We start from the raw sequence: 24212 nt of genomic DNA, 5'->3' as shown, positions 1-24212 counted from the left end.
CTAACAAAGAATGCTCCAAAGTCTAAACCATCTTGTCCCAATGACAATTTTACAAATCCAAAGGTTAGATTTTGAGATATCCCTAAAATGCTGAACTTGTTCCAAAATACAAACTGTGTTCATTACATGATAAACATGTCTTTGAAATGCCTATTTGAACTTTGAACTTTGTTTACATCAGAGAAGAGAAATTGTTCCATGGAGCTAAACCATCAAAATTCATCTACCCAATTGAGAATATACCCAATTCTTTGATGTGGGTCATATTGGGGAGCACATTTTCTATCCAAAATGTGTTTCACTCCATGTACCTTTATTTCTTATTCGGGTCCAAGTATTCTTCATATATGTTGTCTCGCTAAAATGTTTGATTAGCATAGTGTTAAGATAAGAATGCTAGAACACAAACCCCTACTTTCAAAAAACATTTTTTTCCGTACAATCTTGTTTTAAATTAGAGTTGTAAGAAAACAAAATAGTTTTATGACACAACATTCACATTTTCAATGATTCAATCAATTTTTGAGAGAGAAATCTTCATATTATTGTTTAACGGTTTTTAAATGACATTTAGAACTTGGTATAAAGAGAAAAAAGTGTTTCAGGGTATTTTACAAATGTGAAGAAAAAAATTTACCCTCCTAAACCTAGGCTCGTACACTAAATCGCCACTTTTAGAAGAAAACAAATATAAGTATGACAAAGAATGATCCGTTTGCACCAAGTAAAGTTACATTAGTTACACTCAATCATAGGATAACGAGCACGGGTGAGTGCGGGTAGTGTTTTCCCGTGCCCAAACCCGCAATATTTGTGGGTTATAGACAATAACTTCAAAAAGGTTGAGAAAGTAAGCAATAGGACATAGAATCATATCAAAACATTACTTCTACAATTAGGAGCAACAAATGAGGGATTTAAAAGTTGCTACTAAGGCTAAATCCTTCAACTATCATAATATTTAAATTTTATAAACTCATTCTACTCCACTAACTAATTTATTAAACCAAACTTAAAAATTAAAAAATATATATAAAAATTGGGCGATCTAGTGCAAGACTCCTACTTAATGGAGTTTGTGGAGGGTATATGTACACAATCTTACCATCACTCGTGACCTCATGTTCAGTAAACAACAACGTTACTGTTGCGGGAAAGTAATGGTTAAAAACTTCCATTTCTAGCAAAATCTATTGTTTGGATAGATGACAAAATGTGATTTGGTGATTATGTCAAAACTTATACAGCCACTAGTTCAAAGTTAGATTCATCACTGGCTAAAGAATAGTAATATATTAATGATTCAAGAACTATTAAAACTACATCAATTTATAACTTATGGTCACCCTCTTTCTATACAGCCATGTGAATAATCTATTAAACAACCATCTACACTATTGTACAGGAACTGATACAGTTACCTGAAATATGGATTGGAATCTCTTTCACCATCCACAACAAGCTTCAACATTGTTCAACCAGTAGCAGACCTAAACAGAAGTGTTCCTCATGATTCCGCATACAATTTTCCAGACTCCGATACATCGAGGAATCCCGGGTTGTAAATACCCTTTCAAGAGGGTTTTGTTCAGTTGGGGCAATGTAGCACTTTGAGGTACATAACAGAACCATCCTTGTTATCAATGTTTCCTTTCCCACTTCGATTTGTCGCCCCTGTCTCTACGTTCTCCAAGTTGCCTTGGCTTGCTACCCCGAGAATTATGCCTTTGGGACCCGTATCCAGATGGCTGACCATCAAATGCTGATATCAGTTCTGGATCCCCGGCGCTGCCAGTATCACCTGAATCCCTACTTCCATCGATGTTTTCTTCGTATATGCTGCCACTGTCATCTTGGCGATCACGTGACTGTAAGATAGTAGGAGGTTGGCCTGTGAATGTCCGGGAGCCAGAAAGAACGATAGTTGGTGGGGCTGCCATTGATGAATTGGAAGATGCAACTTCAGGCTGTAAGCTTCCACTACCAGCTCTAGCACTCCCATCATTACCAGATCTTCCACTTTCTCTTTCACGAAATCTATCCCGAGGTCGACTGCAAGATGAGAAAAACAAAACAACAAGAAGACATCTATCATGCACAAATCAAAAAGAAAACAAAAAAAAAACTAGAGGATGATTAGTCAATCGCAAATAGTGTTGATCCCAAAGACGCAATATTGGGATAGCACATAGTGGGATGGCCAAAACAGCAAAGACTAGGAAAACCTAAGTAATCTTTACTATAAACATATAAATACTCAAATAGAAAATACATAAAATTAAAGACATTTAGAGTTAATATCCAAAATTCATTGTCACTGAATATTATACTTTGATAAATCATATGACAGAATAACAATAAGAACTAAGGTATATATATTGTTATTTGATAACTATTACTTCAGTTTGATTTTATATTAGATATTGTATAAAACTATAAATATATAAATAAGAACTACAAATGTTTTTTTATATCTTCTTTCCACTATTTAGAGAAAGTGGTTAGAAGATAAAACTAATAACTAAATGTTAAACCAACTAACACACCTCAATGCCAAGGCCTTATACCTATGGTGCAGTCTAACATCTACCTTAATTCCAAAACCCACTAGACTAATTGATCAATCAAGTTTTCAAGAAATGTCAAAAAAAACATTTACCAATGTAAACTGTATATTGAAATGATATAAAAACTGACCAGATAAAGCTAACGGAATAACAAAAATTAATGAAAAACGTTCTTTGCTAGGATAATAAATGTTTAAACACTAACATATGTAACTAATCTAAGAGCTTGCCTATTATGAGTGGAGGAAGGAAAATCACGACGAGAAAGCCGTCCAGATTCTGCTTGCTCTATTTCACGCTGAAGTTCTCTCTGCATATAAACAAAGAGGTGTTAATCCAAAATCCATGAAGCAAAAAGAAAAAACAACTACATTCTCAAATCCCTGAAGCAAAACACCATGTCTCCATATCTCTTGTAGTAATCTCCAACTTATCTCTCTCCATATGTGGGACTAAATGGTTAAATGGTTAATCCCAATTTGTCTCCAACTTATAATTTGGGACTGAATGCAAGTTACTGTAAATGGTTAAACCCTCAAATATTCACCCAATGTGGGACTTACTATAACACTCTAACACCAAGAAATAGTTGCTGCATTGTAAGTTCAAATGATCAATAGGCAGATATGTTTAGCAAGTCCCTTACAGGTACATGACTACACCCCAGCTTGAGGAGTAGTATTTGAATGTCAAACTTAGCAAGTCTTATAGTGTTGGGCTTCTACTAGCAGTACTATACTAATTTGACATAGATTATCAGTTTAAGTAGGCATTGGATATTTGTATAATAACAAAATTTAGGATTCCTTTATTTTTCCATGCCAATTACCTGTGTTTGCCTCTCCTTCTCCATATCAAGATTGTGACGTAGTTCCCTTGTTTTAGCACGCTCTATTTCCAGCAACCTTTGTCTATCTAGCTCTTTCTCCATTTCAGCTGCTCTTGCCCTTTTGAATAATTAAAAAACGGTCAGTTTCAGAACAAAACAACACAAAGTAGCAGCAAAATCCTCAATAAGAAGCTCAAACCTATCAAGTTCTAGCAGAAGTTCTGATTCCTGTAAAGCTGCTTCTTCCAAATATTTTTGACGGGCATGTCCCATAAGCAGTTTCTTTTGTCTGCGAGCTACAATATCTTCTTTAAGCTTGGACTTTTCTCTGATAGCAACATAACAAGTTTTCAAACACTTAGCCACATGCCTCAATAGCATACAGAATCAAGAGTTCAAAAAATGAGAAAGGCGAAAGAACACATAAAATTCTAAAATAAATAACTGCATATACAGGACATGCTGACATGAATAAGGTGTGAATAGGGTAGAAAATAATAACGAGAATTCATATGGGTACTTCCATAGTTTTTTTTATTTTTTATTTTGGTTGCCAAAAGGGAGGGAAGGGATAACAAGAAGTTTTGACTAGAGAAAAGAGCAGATAAGGTGATCTCTTGAACAAAAAAGAGAGAGAGAGAGAAAAAACTAAGAAATACATTAGTTAAAGAGAGCTACCAAGTCATCGGTTGTCAAACTAATTTCAAAAGGGAACCAAATGCATGAACTCATTTCAATGATAAAAAGAAGAGGGCGTCCAACAGAGGTTACTTTGGTGGGCACTCTCTTCCTATTGGAGACATCAGAGCTTAAAAAGAGAAAGTTAGAATCACTTACAGGGAATGAATGCACTCTTTGATCTGCTGAAGCCGTGAAACATCCTTTCCAGAGGCTGCAAAGTTTACGTTTTGTAAAATTGTCAATTTTGAAAGGTTTGGGGAATGCTTTAGTCTAGAATGCAAAGTACATACAAGGTAAACTGTGAATCTGATTTCCATCTTTAGAATCCTCCATTCGTCCTGGTAGTGCTTGTTCCTTCTGAATAACTTCTAGCTCCAATTCAGCCTCCTCTAGCTCCTATAGAACGCTCAACTATAAGGAAGTAATCATACAATTTAAAATAATAATAATGACTTTGGTTAAAGACCATTATTACCATACGATCTTGGTCCATTTTCTCTGAGAATATATCGAAGTATGAGTGAACTGCTGTTAAATTGGACAGGACCTGTTGCAAATCAACTTATGTTTAAAAACCAGATAAAATAATTGACAGGAAAATTGGCTCGTATTACAAAAAAGTATTTATGATAAGTGAAAACTGGCAATGTTTCAAGGGATGCATGATCCATTACGGTACCCAATGAGCGAACTTTTGGGATAGAGCTAGGCCCAGTAATATGTCATGAACCATCTCTCCTCAGTTTTTAGGTGAAGGCATATGAATGGCATTGGTATGTCTTTAGCACAACCACTCATACAAGAGCCATTTGGGTAGAAGCATGTATGCACGGGCCTATCTTGACTATGTGCTAAAGTTCAACTCATCACATAGAAAAATAGGGGGAGAAAGGATTGAAGTCCAGCGCACTTGGTCATAGAAGCTCTAGTACCATGTCATGAACCATTTCTCCCACAAACTAAAGCAACCATGCGAAGGCACATTCATGACTTATTACATCTCTAAGACCCTAACAAATAAGTTGTAAACCTAGCAAAGTAGTCAAATACAAGAAAATTTTGTACAATTTGACAACCAATGGGATAGTCAAGAATCCCATTCACCGTGATAGGACAGAGCATGTGGAGATTGATAGATGTTTCATAAAGCAGAAGATTAATGCAAGTTTTATTGAGTTGAATTATGTCTCATCAGGTAGCCAAATAGCTGATGTGTTAACCAAGGCCATATTAAGAATTATGTTTGAAGAATTAAGCAACAAGCTGGGAATGATCAAACATCTACACCCCCGGCTTGAGGGTGAGCGTTGTTAGTTATATGGGAATCTCTATGTGATTAAATGTTGTCTTTATTGTGTTTTAATATATCCTTTATAGGGTTTGATAAGAATTGATAACTAGTCAAACCCAAATAGTCTGTTCCCTTCTTTTATTTTACTGTTTCCATTTTTTATTTATTGCATTCCTTAGATAATGATTCTGTTCTTTTATTTTCTGATTTCTAAAGGGATTAGATTGGTTGACACATAGTGTTGTCAAAAAATTAAGTATTCTCGTCTTCATAAAATAATAAGACAAAACAAGGTTTTTCTTCATAAAATATGACAGACTTCAATGCAAACAAAACTTTGATTCTCAAAACATTGTATTGTACATTACCTGGAGAATAGATTCTCGCATGCTAGCAAAATCTGGGTCATACTGCTTTGAAGAACTCGAAGAAAGTACTTCTTTAAGAGCCTTCAACATATAGGCATAGTTAATAAAATCACTTATGGAATTGAAAATAAGCATAAACATACTAAATTATGCTTTGAGCATGAAAAGGGTTTAATGTGCTATATCTACATAGGTATGCCTGACTAGTCTCATTGTAGAAGATACCTCTTTTGCCTCAGCCCCTTCATCCCTCAATCTACACAGAAGTTGACAAGTCCTCTTTTCCAGGTCCCCAAGCTGGCCATCTAGAAAAGCAACAGAAAATAAAAATTATAATTAAAGCATGAACTTAATCAAAATTATAAAATGCCCATTGTTCATTTCACATGGATACAGCAAGGATAAAGATCTATACCATGTTTTATTGATCCTAAAGTTTCAACGGTTCTCCACACACTTTGAGGAATTAAAGAAATATCTTCAACTGGTGAGTATATGCATGCACAAGCAATAAGTGCCAATGAAAGTTGTAGGATAGGTCCATCATGTGATGGTTGTGCATTACGCAAACAACCAATGCTATCAGCTGCCACAAGAAAAGATTGTAACTGATGGGACTCAGCAAACGGGATGTAATTTGAAAGAAGTGCCATTGCATGAATTCTTATTTGCAACGATGCATCAGATGATACCAGCACAACAACCTCGTCCCAAGTACTTGAAACCAGATGAGATAGAAAATAATCGGGAACAGATACAGATAACTTATTTGGAACAAAGTCAGTGCAAAGTTTGGAACTTATCACTGCCCTTTCTCCATTCACACATTGGCCAAGAAGTTTAGCCAAATGTTTGATGGCTATAATACGTTGCTCAGGTTCAGCATGGGCCAGCAATGTACAGAATAGGTCTATGAGATGAACCTCACTTTCTCGACTGTTATAGATGCCTCTAGCAATTAAAGAAGACAGCCATTTATCACTCTGCAAGCGCCAAGAGAGTTTAGGTGCACTACAAGAAACATTCTTTATCGCAGAACAAATCATGCCTACCACATTATCCAGGCAAAAACCATACGGCACTCCAAGCAAGCAATCAAGCATGGAGCATGAAACTTCCCAGCAACTTCTTTCTTGTAGCATAAGGATCAATTCAGATAGGCCTTCAAGTCCGATCCTCCAATGATGTGTGAAGAGAGCAGATGATTTAGCCAGTGAAGAATTTTGAACATCATCTTCAGCACAGTGATATCTTTGAGAAACCGAAATCAAACATTTCGAAAATACAAAACACTCTGCTGATGCTATTGTCAGTTTTCTGGTTAGCTGATGATGAAGATTCCAACATCGCTCAATAGCTGTATTAAGCTCTTTGATGAGACCCACTAAGTCATTACAAAAGCCTTCTAAATCATCAATCGATAACTCGTGCTGATCCATGTCAACATTGGAATTGTTACCTTCTACTTTATGAACATTCTCAGCAGAAGGGTGATAAGCATCACTGAGAAACCATGCATTTGGTTTTACGGTATCATCAAAAAGCACACTACCATTCACATGAGGGAAGGGGGCCAGCTGAAGAGGAATACCACCAAATGCTTTTAATGTATTGACTAATAGCAACTTGCAATTATCCATAACATTTTGAAATGCACTAAGATAATCATAGAAAGAAGTCGCTGACTCATTAACAGCAAAGTTCGCCCAACTTAATAAGTACTGCAAAAAGTCCCTTCTATAACGAATAGATAAGTCAGGAAAAATTGAAGCCAAAATAAAAATAGCCAGTGCAATATTGTATCTTCTATCTTCAGAACTATGTTTGATCTCATTGTTCTGTTTAATTTTATTGAAAAGAACATCAAAGCATAACTCCTCAAAGTTTAGACAGGAATCACCGCCCAATAACTTTTCATCATGTGAGATCTTGGACAAAGAGTATGAAATGATAGGCTTCAACAGACGCAGTGCAGAATCAAGAAACGCCACATCACAGTATACAGAACTTGAGAGTGAAACCAGCACCTGCACCAACTTTGGTGTCTCTGGGACCATGGCTTCCATGTGCTCAACTATAATTGCTTCAAGTATATAAAGGATTATTGCTCTGGCATTCTTTGCATTATAACCTTTTAAGTTATCGCTACCAACCGAAGAAGCTAAAGAAAATGGCCACGAACACAAATCAGAAAACCAACACAAAACATCAGGCACAAGAGTGGAAGAAATAGATCTCAGCTGCAAACCAACAGCCTCTAAGATAGCTTCTCCAAAATTTTCAAATTGCCTTTTCATATTAGGAAAAAGCTTCCAGAGGACAGGATAGATTGCAGAGAAAGATCGGTCCTTATGGTATTGATTACATCGTTCAAACTCTATTTTAGCTGAAGAACCACTCTCAACCTGTGACCCTTCAATGGTACCATCTTCCAACTTTTTATTGACAACATTATCAACAACAGCAAGATCATCCGCAAAAATTGAAAGTAAATATGTTATCTCAGATAGATCCGATGCAAGGAAAATTCGATCTTTCATATACTGTTTTGCATTACGAGATACTGCCATCCAACCAAGAAATCGAACCAGAGGGTATACAGAACCAGAAAATTGAGAAATTCTATGCATCCATGCCGAGGAGGGAATTAAATTTCCACAGTGGTAATTATTTTGGATATTAGTCCCAAATATTTCCTCTTCACCTCCGGTGCTTGAAGCAACTACCAACCTTTGTAGCAGTAACCAACGTCTCTCTACACCTGTCCTTTCTTGTGCTAAATGCAAACTACTTTCCTTCTGCTGATGATTAAAAGATGCAAGCATCTTGTTCAAGTCTTCAGCGTATTTTAAAATGATATCAATCACATGCTCTGGAGGGCAATGCAGTTTGGTGCCTGAGTGCAAAAAAAAGACAAGACTCTGTAGAAGAATTTCATGCATTGAGATTTGGTCTCTCTGCAACCGTTGGATCAAAAAGTTGCACAGTAGAGCTTGGTTTTGTCGAACCAAGGTAAGAGCATCCGCATATTGTACATCAACGGGGGACAATTTGATAACCTGGTCATCAAATCCTTCAGCACAATAAGGAACATCTTCCCCATCTGATACTTTTGAATGATATTTCCTATCCAATTCCGCAGCCTCCAGTAGTATCTGAAAAACAACTTTATCTCTTTTTCTTTCAATATGTGCTAGTGTTTCAAAATTAGTTTTATTCTTACCAGAAGCACTTTTTAACTCCAAGATATCATGAGATGGCAAGACTTTACTTTCTTTAATGTTTACAAGGTCCATAAACTTAGAAGAGGATCCAATAGACAACATAAAGTGGGGATTTACATGACATTCAGCCGCCAACAGCAAAGCATCAATTGCAGCATCATGGCTTTCAACAGTTATCTCATTCTGGGAATGCAAATCTGAAGCCAAGCGTTTAAACTCAGAGGCACGAATCTCACAATCATCATAATTAAGAAGTTGAAAATAATCCGCCTGCAGGTTGAAGTACTCAAAACCAAGCCCAGCTTCTGAGACAAAATTAACAGGAAAATGATGGGTGGAATGTTTCTCAACCACATGTTTTGATTCCAAACTCATATCCCCGCTGTTAGAAACAGAGCCATTTTTAGAAAAGTTTGCCAACATAATACTTTGCAGTTCTGGTGGGGCAAAAAGTAGATTGCGATCTTCTACAGAATCAAATTTTCCTGATGTTTCGGAAACATCTGTTTTAGCATCAGACTCATCTTGGCTATTTAACTTGGAGGAAATAGGGGAAGCAGAAGCAGTTTCAGGTTCAGCTGGTTTTAAAATAGATTTGCAAAGGTCAACATCTGCTGGCAATGGCATATGAGGTTCCAATATTGAGAGAAGCACACTGCACAATAAAGTCAAAGTGTAAAACGGAAAACTGATTAATTTTTGACATGTTTCGTTATGTTAAACAAGATGCCTCCACAAAGAAAACAAGAAACTTATATTTGTTTTCAATTATTGTTAGTAATTAATTATAACAATGTCAACTGATATTAACAGTAAAAAACAGAACCAAAATGAAGGAGACAAGCCCCGACTACAATGATAGGAAATAGAAACTGTAAAGACAGGAGCACAGTAAGAAAGAAAGAAAAACAGAGCAGCAAGTGCAGTCTTTTCCCTATGATTTAGGCCAAACTTTTCTAAGTGCTAGAATATCCCGATCCGCCCATTAACTTCCACAATTATTCTCTCTGCTAACAGCTTGTTCATTTGCCACTAACACCATTACATAAATGCTAACAGCAGACCTCTTAATTCCTGGGTAGTCAATAGCGCACTATCGCGCTGGAACAGTGGAGTCAAAATGGAACGTAGCGGCACGGATGGCCCTGGAGCCTGTTGAGAGTCAAAGAGCGGCAATTTCGCGGGCCAAATCCCGGATCATAGCTCGTGCCAACAAGGCTGTGAATGGAACCCTAATTTTAAAGGGGGAGATCCTTTTTGCCCTTTTTTTAAAATATGTAGCATGGTTTTTTAGGATTTTGAGTAATTTACCTTCTTCCCCTCTTTCAGCAGCAGTAAAGTATTGTACCCGCTTCTAAGGCAAAGCTTCTTCCCCTCGCTTCCCTTCCCACATACCCACTTCTTTCACAACCATGGCCTAATCTCGACTTCCCACTGCCACACTCAGTCCGAGTAGTGCTCCCAATGGTGTTACAGAAACATTGGAAGCCTTAGAAGCATACACTTATTTTTTATTAATAATAATGAATATGTCTTTAATTTGGTGTATTTTAGCATTTTTGTGTATTTATATGTGTCGGGTATATATTAATTATATTTGTTCCCTTATCTGTAGTGGCTGTCCAGCTACCCGCTATAGTGTTTTCAGGGTCAACCATTAGGCTCTGCTATCCGCAATTGACTACCTAGCTTAATTCTCTCCATTCTTTCACTAACTGTAAATGCCAATTACTGCCCTCTTTACTCAATCCATTTCCGCTTCCACTTACTGACTCTTAACTCGCTCAACTTCCACCTCAGCCAATGCCTCTTAGGAAACCTCTCGCCCCCTGTTAGACACATCTAATTGTGGGTCTGTGGGTCTATCAAATGACCAAACAAAAATACATGTGCATTTTATTTTGACATAAAAAAACTAAACTAAATTTTATTCATTCTCTATTGAATTGTTAGACCGAGAAAGATCAACTATATATAATATGAAATGCAAAATGATGCTAAACAAAATATTTTAGCAAACACAGGACAGCCATGCATTACCTAGGAGCCACAGATCCATGCCTCCATTCCGATTCTAATGAAGGCAGCACGGCTGGCTTTCGTACTGCAGTACGGATGATATTTAGAGCAATCATGCAGTTGCGCTCCTGCTTTTCTGGAAACGAAGAGGATAGATCTCCAAAAGCTATTTTACTTTTCGATACAGCAATGACAGGATCAAGAAAAGGCTCAAGCATCTCCACAAGAAAGAGGATTCTATGTTTAACTTCCTACAAAAAGCACATTAAAATGCATAATCAAATTTGACTGTTATCATTTTTGTTTGTATGGTCAAATGAAAAGCACCATCTTGAAAAATAAATAATCCAATAATTTCATCTACTGCAATTTCTTTAATTACATCATAAGCCGCCTAGCGCCTTTATGTTAGTTTTTCAAGGATGCAACGAAGAGACGAGTAAATATAAGAAACGCTAAATTTACCAATGAGGTGTCTGTACTCCTGACACATCTTAAGTTATTTTATGAATTGCATAAAATAAGCATTACAGTATCAGATATAATTCTCCTTTAACCTTGTCACCTTTCAACAGTTTTGAGTGTGCAAGTTTAGTTTTTATAAGAACATAAAAAGGAAATATTATCAGATACAGTTCCCCTTGGTGTGAAGGAAAGACATAGAAACTAGTTCAGAAAATAGGGAAAATAATAGGAAAGTATAGAAATAGAATTTCTTTATTGGTAATGGCTTCCTCTATTAAGACAAACATGTGGGCATGTGCCCCCACAAAGTTTCAAAAAAAACAATTTAAATACTATATATTATTATCCTGGGTATAAAGAAAATGTGGCTCAAAAAAATGAAATAAAAATGCCTTCTAAATTATAATCCTCTTTTCCTATCATTACCATTTTCAGTAATCCCCGAGAGAATATTATGTTTACACTTGTAGTTGACAAGAGATATTGACATTTTCCTTATAGAGAAACACAAGTGTCTAATATTGTCAAATGTTGAGTGTCAACTTTGAGTGTACACATAACACTACTCAATCCCCAATCACTCTTTGCCTTAGCTTTTACAGTTAGCTTTGATACTACCAGTGCCAACTATAATTGTTGAAGATCTTTCTCGGTTATGAATATTATTGTGAATTGGATGCGGCAGAAATCATACCGAAGATGAATGATTGAATGAATGTTTGGTTACCTATGTAGGGAGAGACATTGTTGATAATATTGAAAGTTGGAAAATCATACAATTATCAACTTGCTATGATTATCAAAATTTGTTACCTAATACAATCATAAAATTTGTTATGATAATATTGAAAATTAGAAAATCATACAATCGTACCGGAGATGAATGATTGGTTACCTAATATTGAAACTCGTAGAGAACAATTATCGAAGTTTGTGTTAGATGTTGTTATGAAATTATGCTGTTGTGGTTAAATGCTATCACCATAGATTTCTTTTATATGGTTTACTTTTTCTAAAGACTATGTGCCCCTTGAACTCACATTAATAATGAATATATTTTTTTATAAATAGAGATTTATTATATTTTTAGTGTTACAAGTTTATATATGCATCGCCCCCACATCCAGTATAGTTGAAATCATACAATACACATTGCGAGTCGATACAGCTTTAGCCCTCAACGATACAAATCACAAGCCACGTCATTTTTGTTCCAGTTTCGGTGTCTAAATCGCCAAAACTACCTGGAATCACGAAAATGATTCTGGATCGCAATTCCTGCAATTCTGGAACCGCCTGGTAGTGCATCGATGCGGGTCGGGTCACACGCTACTCATTTTTTGAAAACCCTACAAACGTTTCCTTTTCTTTAAATCTTAGACTGGGCTGATTTTACCAGTCCTAAGCCCAAGCCTAATTTCTACCCCTTCTCTTGTAAAAATAGTAAAACACTGTTGTTTAGACTGGGCTGATTTTACCAGTCCTAGGCCCAAGCCTAATTTCTACCCCTTCTCTTGTAAAAATAGTAAAACACTGTTGTTTACCACTTACCAGTCCCATATTTTATTTGTCACCATTACCTGTTTTCTATTTCTGCTTCCTTTTTCTTGTCACTGCTGTTTTCCTGTTTCTGCTTCCTTTTTCTTCTTACTAGTAGGGCTAAGGCTAGGTTGCTGTAATTGTTGCATTCCTATTTCTTCTCTTCTTTCTGGTCAAGATGGGTGTTATCTCAAGTGTCACGTAGTGTTATTTTGCTAATTTGATTAATATTATGATCTGGCCCTTGGTGTTACTTCGCATGGTATTTTGATGTTGAGTCTTATAAGGTATATTAGGAATTATTTAAGTATTTTTAATTATTGATCATGAATCTTATCATTCACCATACGATTTGATTCATGTTACGAAAAAAGGCCTTCTGGTTATCGACCTGAAATCCCGATTTGATAGCCATGCCTACATCTTAAAATTCCAGGATCCTCCACTGCTTACCAGAAACAGAGGTGAACAAGAAGAAAGAATGATTACAATAATACAATCTTCAGGAATTCAAGATTCTGAACTCCGGACCATTCCCTCCAAATTCCCAACTAACTCAACTGATAACCCACCCCCTCCTCTCTCTTTCTCTTATATGCTCTAATAGTTGCAAGTTGCAACTACATCTAACAATTTCACTTACATTTATCAATTCCCCTTCTTTCTCTAGTAGAATTATTTTCTTTGTGCCAACTGCCAAGCAGGGCATAAATGAATTGTTAACAGAAGCTAAGAAATCAAGAAATGACATCTAGATTATGGGAAGTACCTTATATTTCCCAAGTATGTCATCCATATGCCCGGATAAAGCAAGCACAATATACTTCAAGGCGGCACGAGCACGAATAAGCGAGTTGGGAGCATCCTGAGAAACAAGCCATAGTCTTAAGTTCAAACCATAACATGAAGCTTGGTAAAATATAATAATCAGCAACCAGAAAATGGTTGAAATGGGAAACCAACTTTCTAGCACTGCAACCTAAATAGTTCAATAAAAGCACAATGCAAGATGTTCAAGCTAACAAAGCCACGTATAGTTTGGAAGTCATAATGGGAAGGAAGTATGCCCAGAGATCAATGTCCATAAGTTACATATTGTCAGTAAGCAAACTATGAGTTTCAACAAGCTGAGCAGAAATGAAGATTAGTTTAGCTCCCATGATATAAGTAATGACAAACAAACCTGGATTATGCCCAAAAGATCCTCCAAAAGCTCCATAGCAAGATCAACCTATTCAAAAGAGGCTCAAATATGAAGAATCAAATAATGAAAAGAGAGATGATAAAGGGGGGAGAGGCTTAATAACTATTTTCTGCTATTGAATTGTAATCATTGTACACATTACAAAGAGGAATAATTATATATATAGTCTTTACAAGTGTACTACACTTTGTACAGCTGACAGTACATTTGTACTGCAAGTACGCTAACAACCACTCGAATACCTAGAGAATACAATGATCAGATACTCAGATCCCCATATCTGTAATTTCTATAACACAATACTTGTATGGACCCCAGGAGTTATTTCAGTAAAACTCATCTTTTACAATCTTCTCTGGTCAAGTTCTATTACACCCATCCATACGTGCCCATACACCTTTAACTTCAAATGTTCTGCAACTATATTAACTAACTACTAGTTAATGCAAAATTTATTTATACATTGGCATTTTAAGAAATAATCAAAATAATGACTACTGCACTAATTGATAAGAAAGAAGCAAAAATGGAAACAAAAATAAGATAAACATCCTTAGACACAAGGAGCCAAAGACATGGTTGCATTAAACAGATAACAAATAAACTACCCTAAAATTGTACACATTTTCACACCTGACAACCGAATAGTAGCATGGGTTGCACATGGCTATAAAAACTTCCTACTAAAGTTAGTCACCAAAAATTTGTCCAATTATGTTGAGCACACCACACAATCACCGAATAAGACTAGATAGATCCTGACCGAGTACCACATATATAACACAATTTAAACATGAGGGGACATTTGTGAAAATTTCTCAGAACATGTGGAACCAGGTTCTAGCATACCTTTGCAATCACCTGAGTCATCCATGGTGCTAGTACACCAGAGCACAGATCAATCAGCACACATGCAGCCCTGGCCTATACATAAGTTAAGGTCAAATCAGCCATAAACAAGAAAAGAGTAAATCATTTCAAGTAGAACCTGAAAATAGGAAGCAAGAAGATGTCTCTACATCTATAAATTGTAGGTTTACAAGAAAAACGATACTACATAACTATTTAATGATAATGTATAAGTTCAAAGGGAATCCAATGTTCGTTCCCCTAAACGCACGATGCTTGTTAAAATCCTTTCCTCATATCATATGTCCATGCATGGTTCTGGCTATTGTGTCTCACTATGGAGTATAGAATACATCACTAGCTTTCTTGGTAAGTACTACAAGTTTTGGTTGTCTAGCTTTAGTGAATCCGGTCAATAAAAGTATATTAAATATTATGGCAACATGAGATGGTGATTGAATATAAATGAAAAATAATTAAAATCAAATTTAAAAATAAGAAATAGCTGATTGACTAACATGAGACGGTGAATATGAAGCCAGATAACCAGCACAAACATGAAGAAGTGACCGATAAGTAGCTGATGTTGCTGTTAAAACAATCTGCTCATGACACACATCAGCAGAACAAAGTTAAAAGATGCCACAGATGAAAATTATAAACATCAAGACAGTTGGATGCATATAAAATATTTCCAAATATAACCTGAGATAAGGCCTGTTGTACAATAGGTTGCTTCCACTGAGAAAATGTGTCATCAACAATGTCAAAAGGATTGCTCACCCACGGGCAAAGAGCTACCAAAAGCCAATAGAATAAAGGTAAGACATTTCAGAAAGCAAATTTGAAAAAGCAATCATAATAGCCATGACAAACTTACTTAAAAGGAAAACTGGAGATCCAAACACTTATTCCAAATCCACATTAAATTTCTTCTTCCATAATATTTTAGTTAGACATTTAAAGGAGCATGAAAAAATTTAATGATAATAAATTAGTTCTATCTCAGTATCAGAAGAAAAAAAGAGGGAAAACGCTAATGAAACAAAGCATGGCTGTCCTTCTGCGCATCTATTTGTTAGTGTGGGAGAATAGCACTAGCTGAATAACACTAGGGTAAATGTTAATAGCTGTTCAGTTTTGTGAAGTAGTTAGTTGAGATAACTGCCAGTTATGTGTTGCCAGCTATCATAAGCTTGGCACCATGTGCCTTGGCATCCATATAAATAGTTGAATCACCTTTTGTAACTTCAACAATTATGAATTCAATAAAATAGAAAACTTCTACAAAACAGTTACATCTAAGTTATCTCTGATTTTTCAGTTTCTCTTAGCTTTTCCTACTTCAAGTTCTATCTTCTTACACGGTATCAATCGCTGCCATGGCCACTGCCTCTAGTTCTGATCCTCCTGTGCATTCCTCTCCACCACACACAACTTCTGCTGCATCTATTCCTGCAGTTTCTTCACCATTATCTCTTCCAATTCCAATCATGAAACTAATGGTGAAGAATAATCTTTTACATGTTCATGTTAGTTGTTCTCAAATCCAATAGACAACTTAGGATTATTTAATATTCAGAGATACCACCAAAATTCCTAAGTGAATCTAAGAGGCTTGAACAACGTATCAGCCCTAGATTCTCTAGCTGGGAAGAAAAAGCACAAACAGTGTTCTCGTTGCTGTTGAACTTGATTTCTGAATCACGTATTTGTGGCAGCAATGGGACGAACTTCATGCCTTCTGCAACTCACGCACTAAAGCACGAAGTCACCAATTACGAGCTCAGCTACAAACCATTTCACAAGGTCCTAAATCAATTTTAGAATTTCTTTCAAGAAACAAGGTTTTAATTGATTCTTTAGCCTCCATTGGCTCTTCCATTTCTCTTGCTGAGCATATTGATTGCATATTGGATGGTCTCAATGAGGACATTCAACCAGTAGTTAGAACTGTTGAAAGTTGAGTTGATCCACCCTCTATAAATGATTTGGAACAATTCTAGCTCACCTTTGAGTCCAGATTGCTGAAGAATAGGAACAAATCAATCTCTGTTGCCCTACCGGCTAATGTAGCAGCAGCTCCATCACCTTTACAGTCTCCTCAATCTGTTTCTACACCAATCATGTTTGCTCCTATGCCTTCACAATTCAAATCACCCTCAAATTCACGACCAGAGTTTATACCAGCTCATTCTTACAGTGGTTTTTGTGGTGGATGTTCTGGACGTGGTGGTGGTTTTTTTCAGGTGCAACCTAGCAGTTACCTTTGAGATTACTGCCAGTGTCATGGTCATGATGTGGCATGGTGCTACTATGAACCTTATCATTGTTCCAATAATAGGTATTCATCATCCTTTGGTGCACCCCAGTACACCATTCTGGGAATTATGTGTCTCAAACACGTCAGCATATACCACATAAACTAGGACTCGACTTCTCTCAACATCCTATGGCTTCAAAACCAGTGTACAGTGGTCATCCTATTTCATTTACCTCAAACACTTATTCCTTGGCTCATCACTCACAACTCCACATTCAGTTAGGCCTGGTCATTATCCATAGCAAGGCATTACAAGTGAAACACATTCCATCAGAATTTCAAACAGCTGATGTTTAACTAAACCATTGTCTACAACAAGGTTTCTGTGTCTCAGGAATCATCTCAAAGTTTTTTATTATTTTACTATAAACAAGCATCTCCAGTTTCAATGGATATATCGGAGAATAGCACTATCTAACTAACAGTGGGGTAACTGTTAATAGCATGTTCTGTTTTGTGAAGTAATTAATTAAGATAGCCTGTTAATAGCTTGTTCTGTTTTGATTATTCTTACAGTTACGGAGATCTAACACAAGCCAATAGCATAATGTTTCATCATAAATCAGCTGCTGCTGAGCCAACAAAAACCCGTAAAAATATGATTCTTAGGCACAAGCCACCAGCCAAATGCACTAAATAGTAGCATAAGCATAGACTGCACATTCCACATCTATGTAATTTTCATATATGACTTTTAATTTGTTGCATTAGATGATACTAGACAAGATAGGATTAGAAATGAATGTATTATGGAGAAAAGTAGCTCCTACTATAGAAAAGATGGTAGAATCGCATTTTAGGTAGTTTGGACATGTGTGGAGGAGACCGATAGAAGCCCCGTAAAGAGAGTAGATCAAATGGAGGTTAGTCCAATTCCTAGAGGAAGTGGAAGGCCAATAAAAATAATAGGAAAAACGATTAAAAAAGAGTTAAAGATCAATGTTTTGTCAATGAAAGTGATTTATGATAGAGCAATAAGTATTAAGGCTTGGTTAATGTTGTATATATCATATTCTGAATGTGCACTAGTGAGGATATTATTCTATAAAATGCTTATTTCAGTTTTTTATTTCTAAGTTCTCCCATCAAATTATAGCTTTTAATAACTCATTTGTGAACACTAATCCCAATTATGATGCTTATTCCTAATTTGCAAAAACAATCATTTGCTTCTGTCAAATACAGGAAAAAGGTCATCTGGAAATTTACATTTCAAAACCCAAGACAGTTCATTAGTAACACTCAACCTGGAAGCAGAGCTTGTATAAGTGGCAGTGCAGCCCAAAGATCTGAAGTTCTCTCAGCCATCTTGCTGCAAAGAACAGGCTGTAAACTACCGAGCGTTAAACAATCTAGATAAGATACTGTACAAATTAAGAATGAAATGGGCATTGAGCACCAAGTATCATTTTACTATAAAGAACCTGTGATGCACATGAATAAAGAACATGCATGATCCCTTCTTCCACTGCACCCATATCTAATATATTAAGATAGCTGCAATCCCAGTTTTCATCTACCATCCGAAACTCCTCCCCAAACAGGTTTGAATAATCAACTGAAGTGAATGGACTAAACAGTTCCAATTTTGATTTCTCTTCCGAAAGAGAGGTTGCTTCATTTTGAGGGTTGGATACATCTTGCTCAGTATCAGGGCTTATGAGTTTCTGTAAAATTCTAGATGCCTGAAAAAGAGGCAAATATATACCCCGAAAAGCACATCAAAACAATGGGTTGAGCACAGATTAAAAAAAGGGATGTTTTTCCTTTCAATCAAAATAAGAGATTTTTATTTAATTTATTTAAATAAGTGAGAGGTATATACCGTCCTACAAACAGACCCAAGATCAGAATCTTTATATGCTTTCCTCAGCAGCACAAAAATTGCATCTGGTCGAAAAACAATTGTACGATGTGCTGACGAAATTAAAGGTGATGCACTTCGTGATCTCCTTGGCTGCATTGAAAGACAATGGAGAAGGGAAAGAGATGAAAGTCGCACCAGTGGTAATGACCACTGAATACTAAATATTAAATACTTGGAAGGCTTGCCAATCAAAATAAATACTTGGAAGGCTAGATTATATAAAGCAATTTTCCAAGACTGCTTATATACTTCAGGAGTAATAATATAAACACCAACAACAATAAAGTATTTTCTCACCCAATAGGGTCGGGAACATGGATCAAATGACCATTGTGTTCTATCAAAGTCCTCTCAAATTGTTTCACCTATAGTTTAGCTATTGGGATATCCTCCATCTTATCTAATTTTCTTACTTGGGCTTTCTCCTCACATGATTAAATCATTAAGGCAAGAATCTATGGTCTTTTCTTCAATGTGTAGTACCTCTAATTTCACACTAATGCATTCATTTTTTACCCTACCTTGTCTTGTATGTCCAGTAATCCAACACAACATAGTCACATCTGAAATGCTGGGCTTATGCTCTTGTTGGCTTCTCACTGCCCAACAATTAGTACCTCATTGGGCTCAAAACTAATATGAACTGAAAACAAGCAATTGTATTATAGTATCACTTAGGAAAAGTTCACCTAACACTGCCCCTCCCCAAACAAACATCCTGTAAGGACTCCCTTAACAGCTTACTTAACAAGATTAATGTAAATATTTAGTTGCAACTTGACAGTAATTTTTGTACTAGGATTTTTATTAGGATTACAACAACAACAACAATCGAGTCTTAATCTCATTATGTGAGGTCAGTTACATGCATCGAACAACGTTATAATATTCCACCATAAATCAAGTTCATTGACAAAGCATTGATCTTCAAATCTTTCCTAATCATTTCGCCTATGGTGTTTCTTGACCCCCCTCTTCCTCTAAAAATTGGAATAACCTGTATTTGATCTACTCTTACAGGATCTTCCAATGGTCTCCTCCATAATGCCCAAACCACCTAAAGCATGATACTATCATCTTTTCTAAAATAGGAGTTACTCCAACTTGTTCTCTAATGCATTAATTTCTAGTCCTCTCATGTCTAGTGTGTCCACTCGCCCAATACAACATTATCATCTCTGCTACATGGACTTTATTCTCTTGATGACAATTTACCACCCAACATTTTGTATCATATAACATTGCAGGTTTTATAGTTGTGCATGTACAGCAAAACTTCCCCTTAGCTTGAGTGGCTCTTTTTGTCACATGTGGAACCTGAAGCACTACGACATTCCATCCACCTCACTTGAATCCTATGATTTACATCTTCATCAATTTCCCCGTCGTCTTATAATAATGACCCAAGATATTTAAAACTTTGCTGGGATTAGTCAAATATCTTTTCCATTTTCGAGATATTTGTAATGCAAAAAAAACTGCAGAAAACATGATGTGTACAGATAACTTAGAAAATTTTCCTCTCGTATCAGTTGAGGTTTTGGTAGGACTCAAGGCAGTGCGCAATGTATGCAACAAATTAGTGCGTACATTTGGAAAGAAATGCCAGAAATTTATAGTTCCTGACATTAGCACTTTTGTGGGAAAAAGTGGTATTCTTAGCTTCTTTGACTGGGAAATATATTATCATTTGCTCTTGTACTTCTTTCACTTCTATTACTAAATTCATTCTTATGAATAAAAATATTTATAAAAAAAACTGTACAAGTCCAAGAAAGAGAGATTAGAGACATGCAATAAACATATCAGTATGCAAATTGTAAAATAAAAAGTTACATTTATGATTGGTTAGTAGGAACTGGATGAATAGACAATTTTGAATGTCAAAGACAAATTCAATGCCCTATGCATGGATGGATATGAAAGTCAAAGAGTGGGATATCATGGAGTCTCATAAAAACAATCATTCTATCCACAAGGCAAGATGACAATATATCAGAGAAATAAATGGTTGTGGAAGCTACCTCAAAGTTAGAGGAAACAGTTAGGGCTGGTGACAGTTGACTACTTCTGGAGACATCGAGGTCTGTAATATTACCTGAAGGCTTTGAAGTTGTCCTGTAATTAAACAAGCTATTTGTACTAAAGCAATTCTTAATAGAAAAATAGTTGGTGCACACACAGATTAATGAGAAGTGCTTCAGGAGCATCAGGTTCGGAAGTGACTGAGTCTAATTACATATTTGGTTTACCAAGATTCTGCAAAACCATAGTCAAAATCCTCAGCAATTCAAGCCATAGTTCCATACCAATTCTAAGCCATGAACCACGTGACTTAGGATCTACTACATGGATCAACTGATACCTTTCAGCTCTATCAAAGATAAATTTGTTAAAAAAATGATCGCAAATAAGGTATCTTTTAGAGGGTTCCCCTAAATCTTTCTGTGGCCTCCCTCTACCCGTTTTAATCGGAGTACTGTTAACCTCCCCCACAAACCCCATATTTTTATAAGTATAATAAATGGAAAAGTGTATTATGGTGTTGAGTTACTTATGTGCGTAGTCATTTATGAACAAGAATGTAAGTTGAACAACACAACATATGGCCTGGTTCAAATGTCTAGCAAAGACTCTACTAGGCTCTAGCTTGAAATCCAGCAAGTGTGATCCTTCCCATTTTGTTCAACCTGGTACTGCTCGCAGTGCCTATGTTTATATGTCGATGACAATGTAGCTTCTGGAAGTTATCCAACTTCAGTGCAGTAGCTGATCACTAACCGGAACTTACTTTTGCTTGATTAGAGTGATGCCTTAGGATCTATGGTATCTACTGTAAAACTACCAACAGGTTAGTTAAACTCCTGCATCTTGTCCCGGCAGATGGTTATAGGCAGTTACACCTGTCCATTTTACTGGCTGTATTAACAGCTTTGCAATAATGTATACAAACTACATATAGTGAGCATGCAACCAAATTCAATTACAGATTTACTCTCTGCTCTGACACCATGTACAAGTTCAAGCATTGAATGAAAGTGAAGTACGAAAACGAGAGAGAAATTGTAAGAGATGATAAATCTGTAACTTAATCTGTTTGCATTGATATTCTGACTCTAAGCTCAGTTAATCGAGTTTAAATACAATGTGCAAGATATTGTAGCTGGTACAGTTAGAAGGTGTAGCTTCCTATAACCGCCTGCCTAGACAAGTTGCATGGGTTTGACTAACTTGTTACTACTTGTACATTAGGTAGTGTACGTCCTACGGAATTAACTTTAATAGTGACAAATAATTGGCCAGTGAAAATGATATAAAAAGAAAACCAACCTTTCATTCACCACATGAAGAATTGGATAAAGCGGACCGGCAAGCATAGCAAGAAAACGTAGGTTAGACTCCGGGGTATCTGGAAAGCCTGCAAGGTCTGCCTGCAATTTTTATACAATGCTCAATGGCTTAACGAAAGTAGGGGGTTTAAAAAAGAGTTGTCAATAAAGTGATGAAAGAAAAATGCTCAAGTTTACCTCTAGTTGTGGAAGAAATACAAGCAATCGATTTGTCATATCTTGCAGCAACTACAAAGTATGAAACATCAGAAAGGAAACAATAATAATAGTAATAACAATAATAACAAAGATCCAATCTACCTGGAGATGCATATCATGAGGATCTTGTTTGTTGGATAAAATATGTGGTAGCAAGTAATTAACAACAGGTTGAAACTCAGATTCGAGACCAGTGACAGAAACTCCTATCAGCTGCAAGAAACAGATGGTATAAACATGCTCGGTAATGACAAGCGACAATAATTTGAATTGATACTTAAAACCAATGAGATTACAAGAGATTATAATAAAAGAACCCAAAACAACAATGCATAATGTATCTATGATTTACGGCTAAATGCTCATAATAACATAAGAATCATACCTGAACAAAGAAAATAGCAATAGGATTTCCACGCAAACAAGATATCCTCACATATCGACATGGAGTGTAGTTTGTAGGATAGATCATGTCACGTCTAGGTGCTTCACATCGCGGGCGAACTTTTTGAAATGTCTCTGGCTGGCAAACAAATAATAATAATAATAATAATAATCAGCAAAGGAAAATGGAAAATAATCCAAAAACAGAAAATCTCGACCAAGTGAAGAGGTTTGCTCCCATTTAGTAGGGTATGGGGAAAGAGTATATGTTTGCAGCAACAATATTACAAGATTTGAACCTACGACTTCCAAGTGATAAGGCACACTTACACTCAAAATGGAAAATAATTCAAAAAAATCGGCCTACTGCATGATGCTCTCACCTGATTACATGATTTGAACTCGAACACACGACTTTCAAGTAACAAGGCATGCTCACACTTAAAATAGAAAATAATCCAAAAAAGTCTGCCTACTACACAAGACTCACACCTAGCATATATGTATGTAATCTTACCCTCGCAAACAAGCAAAAAACGACTATTTCCGGGATTTGAACTCACGAGTCTCATACGACACTCAAAATCAAAAAAAAAAACGATAAACGAGAATTAGAATGAAAAATACAAACCTTATAACGTAATCCAACTGAAATTTCCCACTCAAGTACAGACTTATTATAAATCCTAATATGCGACAAGAGACAAGGATGATTGAGTTCAAGAAGAATCCATTCTTTCGTATTTGTAGCAGTTGACCAATGAGTACGAAGATCAGTGTCGAGAACATTGATTGATTTCTGAGAAGAAGATTCTCTTGACATAGCTTTTACCTTGTAAGCGAGTGGTTTCACGCCACCTTCGTACTCCACTTCCATTCTCAAAGTTCAACTTCAAGATTCAAGAACACAAACCCTTGATTCAACAATCTTTCAACACTACGGGTTTCTCTTCTGTTATGTTTCTTCCCCCTTTTCTTTTCTTTTGATTTATATATAACTAAGTCGTGCATTATCTATGGAACACAACCTAACTCGAACGGTTGGATTCGACCG

At 36.2% G+C, this 24212-nt stretch overlaps 1 protein-coding gene across 2 annotated transcripts; it reads right to left on the bottom strand.

The window, feature by feature from the left end:
• LOC109362184 lies at positions 1186 to 24139 on the bottom strand. Of its 2 annotated transcripts, XM_019607802.1 has the most exons (25): positions 23790 to 24139; positions 23160 to 23297; positions 22877 to 22987; positions 22754 to 22804; positions 22557 to 22657; positions 21251 to 21344; positions 19185 to 19316; positions 18784 to 19044; positions 18607 to 18685; positions 15742 to 15833; positions 15555 to 15638; positions 15037 to 15111; positions 14167 to 14214; positions 13753 to 13848; positions 11001 to 11230; positions 6152 to 9615; positions 5962 to 6041; positions 5737 to 5817; positions 4553 to 4624; positions 4368 to 4473; positions 4234 to 4288; positions 3596 to 3724; positions 3397 to 3514; positions 2798 to 2877; positions 1186 to 2052 (listed from the first exon to the last, which is right to left on the bottom strand). In XM_019607802.1, the coding sequence occupies exons 1-25, from the start codon at positions 24033 to 24035 to the stop codon at positions 1641 to 1643; spliced, it is 6435 nt and encodes a 2144-aa protein (XP_019463347.1). In that variant the 5' UTR covers positions 24036 to 24139; the 3' UTR covers positions 1186 to 1640. The 2 variants fall into 2 exon arrangements, with proteins under 2 accessions (XP_019463347.1, XP_019463348.1); XM_019607803.1 differs by lacking the exons at positions 19185 to 19316; positions 21251 to 21344; positions 22557 to 22657; ... (2 more) ...; positions 23160 to 23297; positions 23790 to 24139 and having other exon boundaries at positions 18607 to 18671; positions 18784 to 18931.

The sequence above is a fragment of the Lupinus angustifolius genome, chromosome LG12 (assembly GCF_001865875.1).
Source record: "Lupinus angustifolius cultivar Tanjil chromosome LG12, LupAngTanjil_v1.0, whole genome shotgun sequence".
In the NCBI taxonomy this organism is placed as follows: Eukaryota; Viridiplantae; Streptophyta; class Magnoliopsida; order Fabales; family Fabaceae; genus Lupinus; species Lupinus angustifolius.
The sequence above is the reverse complement of the archived record's forward strand: the minus strand, read 5'-3'. Positions and strand labels throughout refer to the sequence as shown.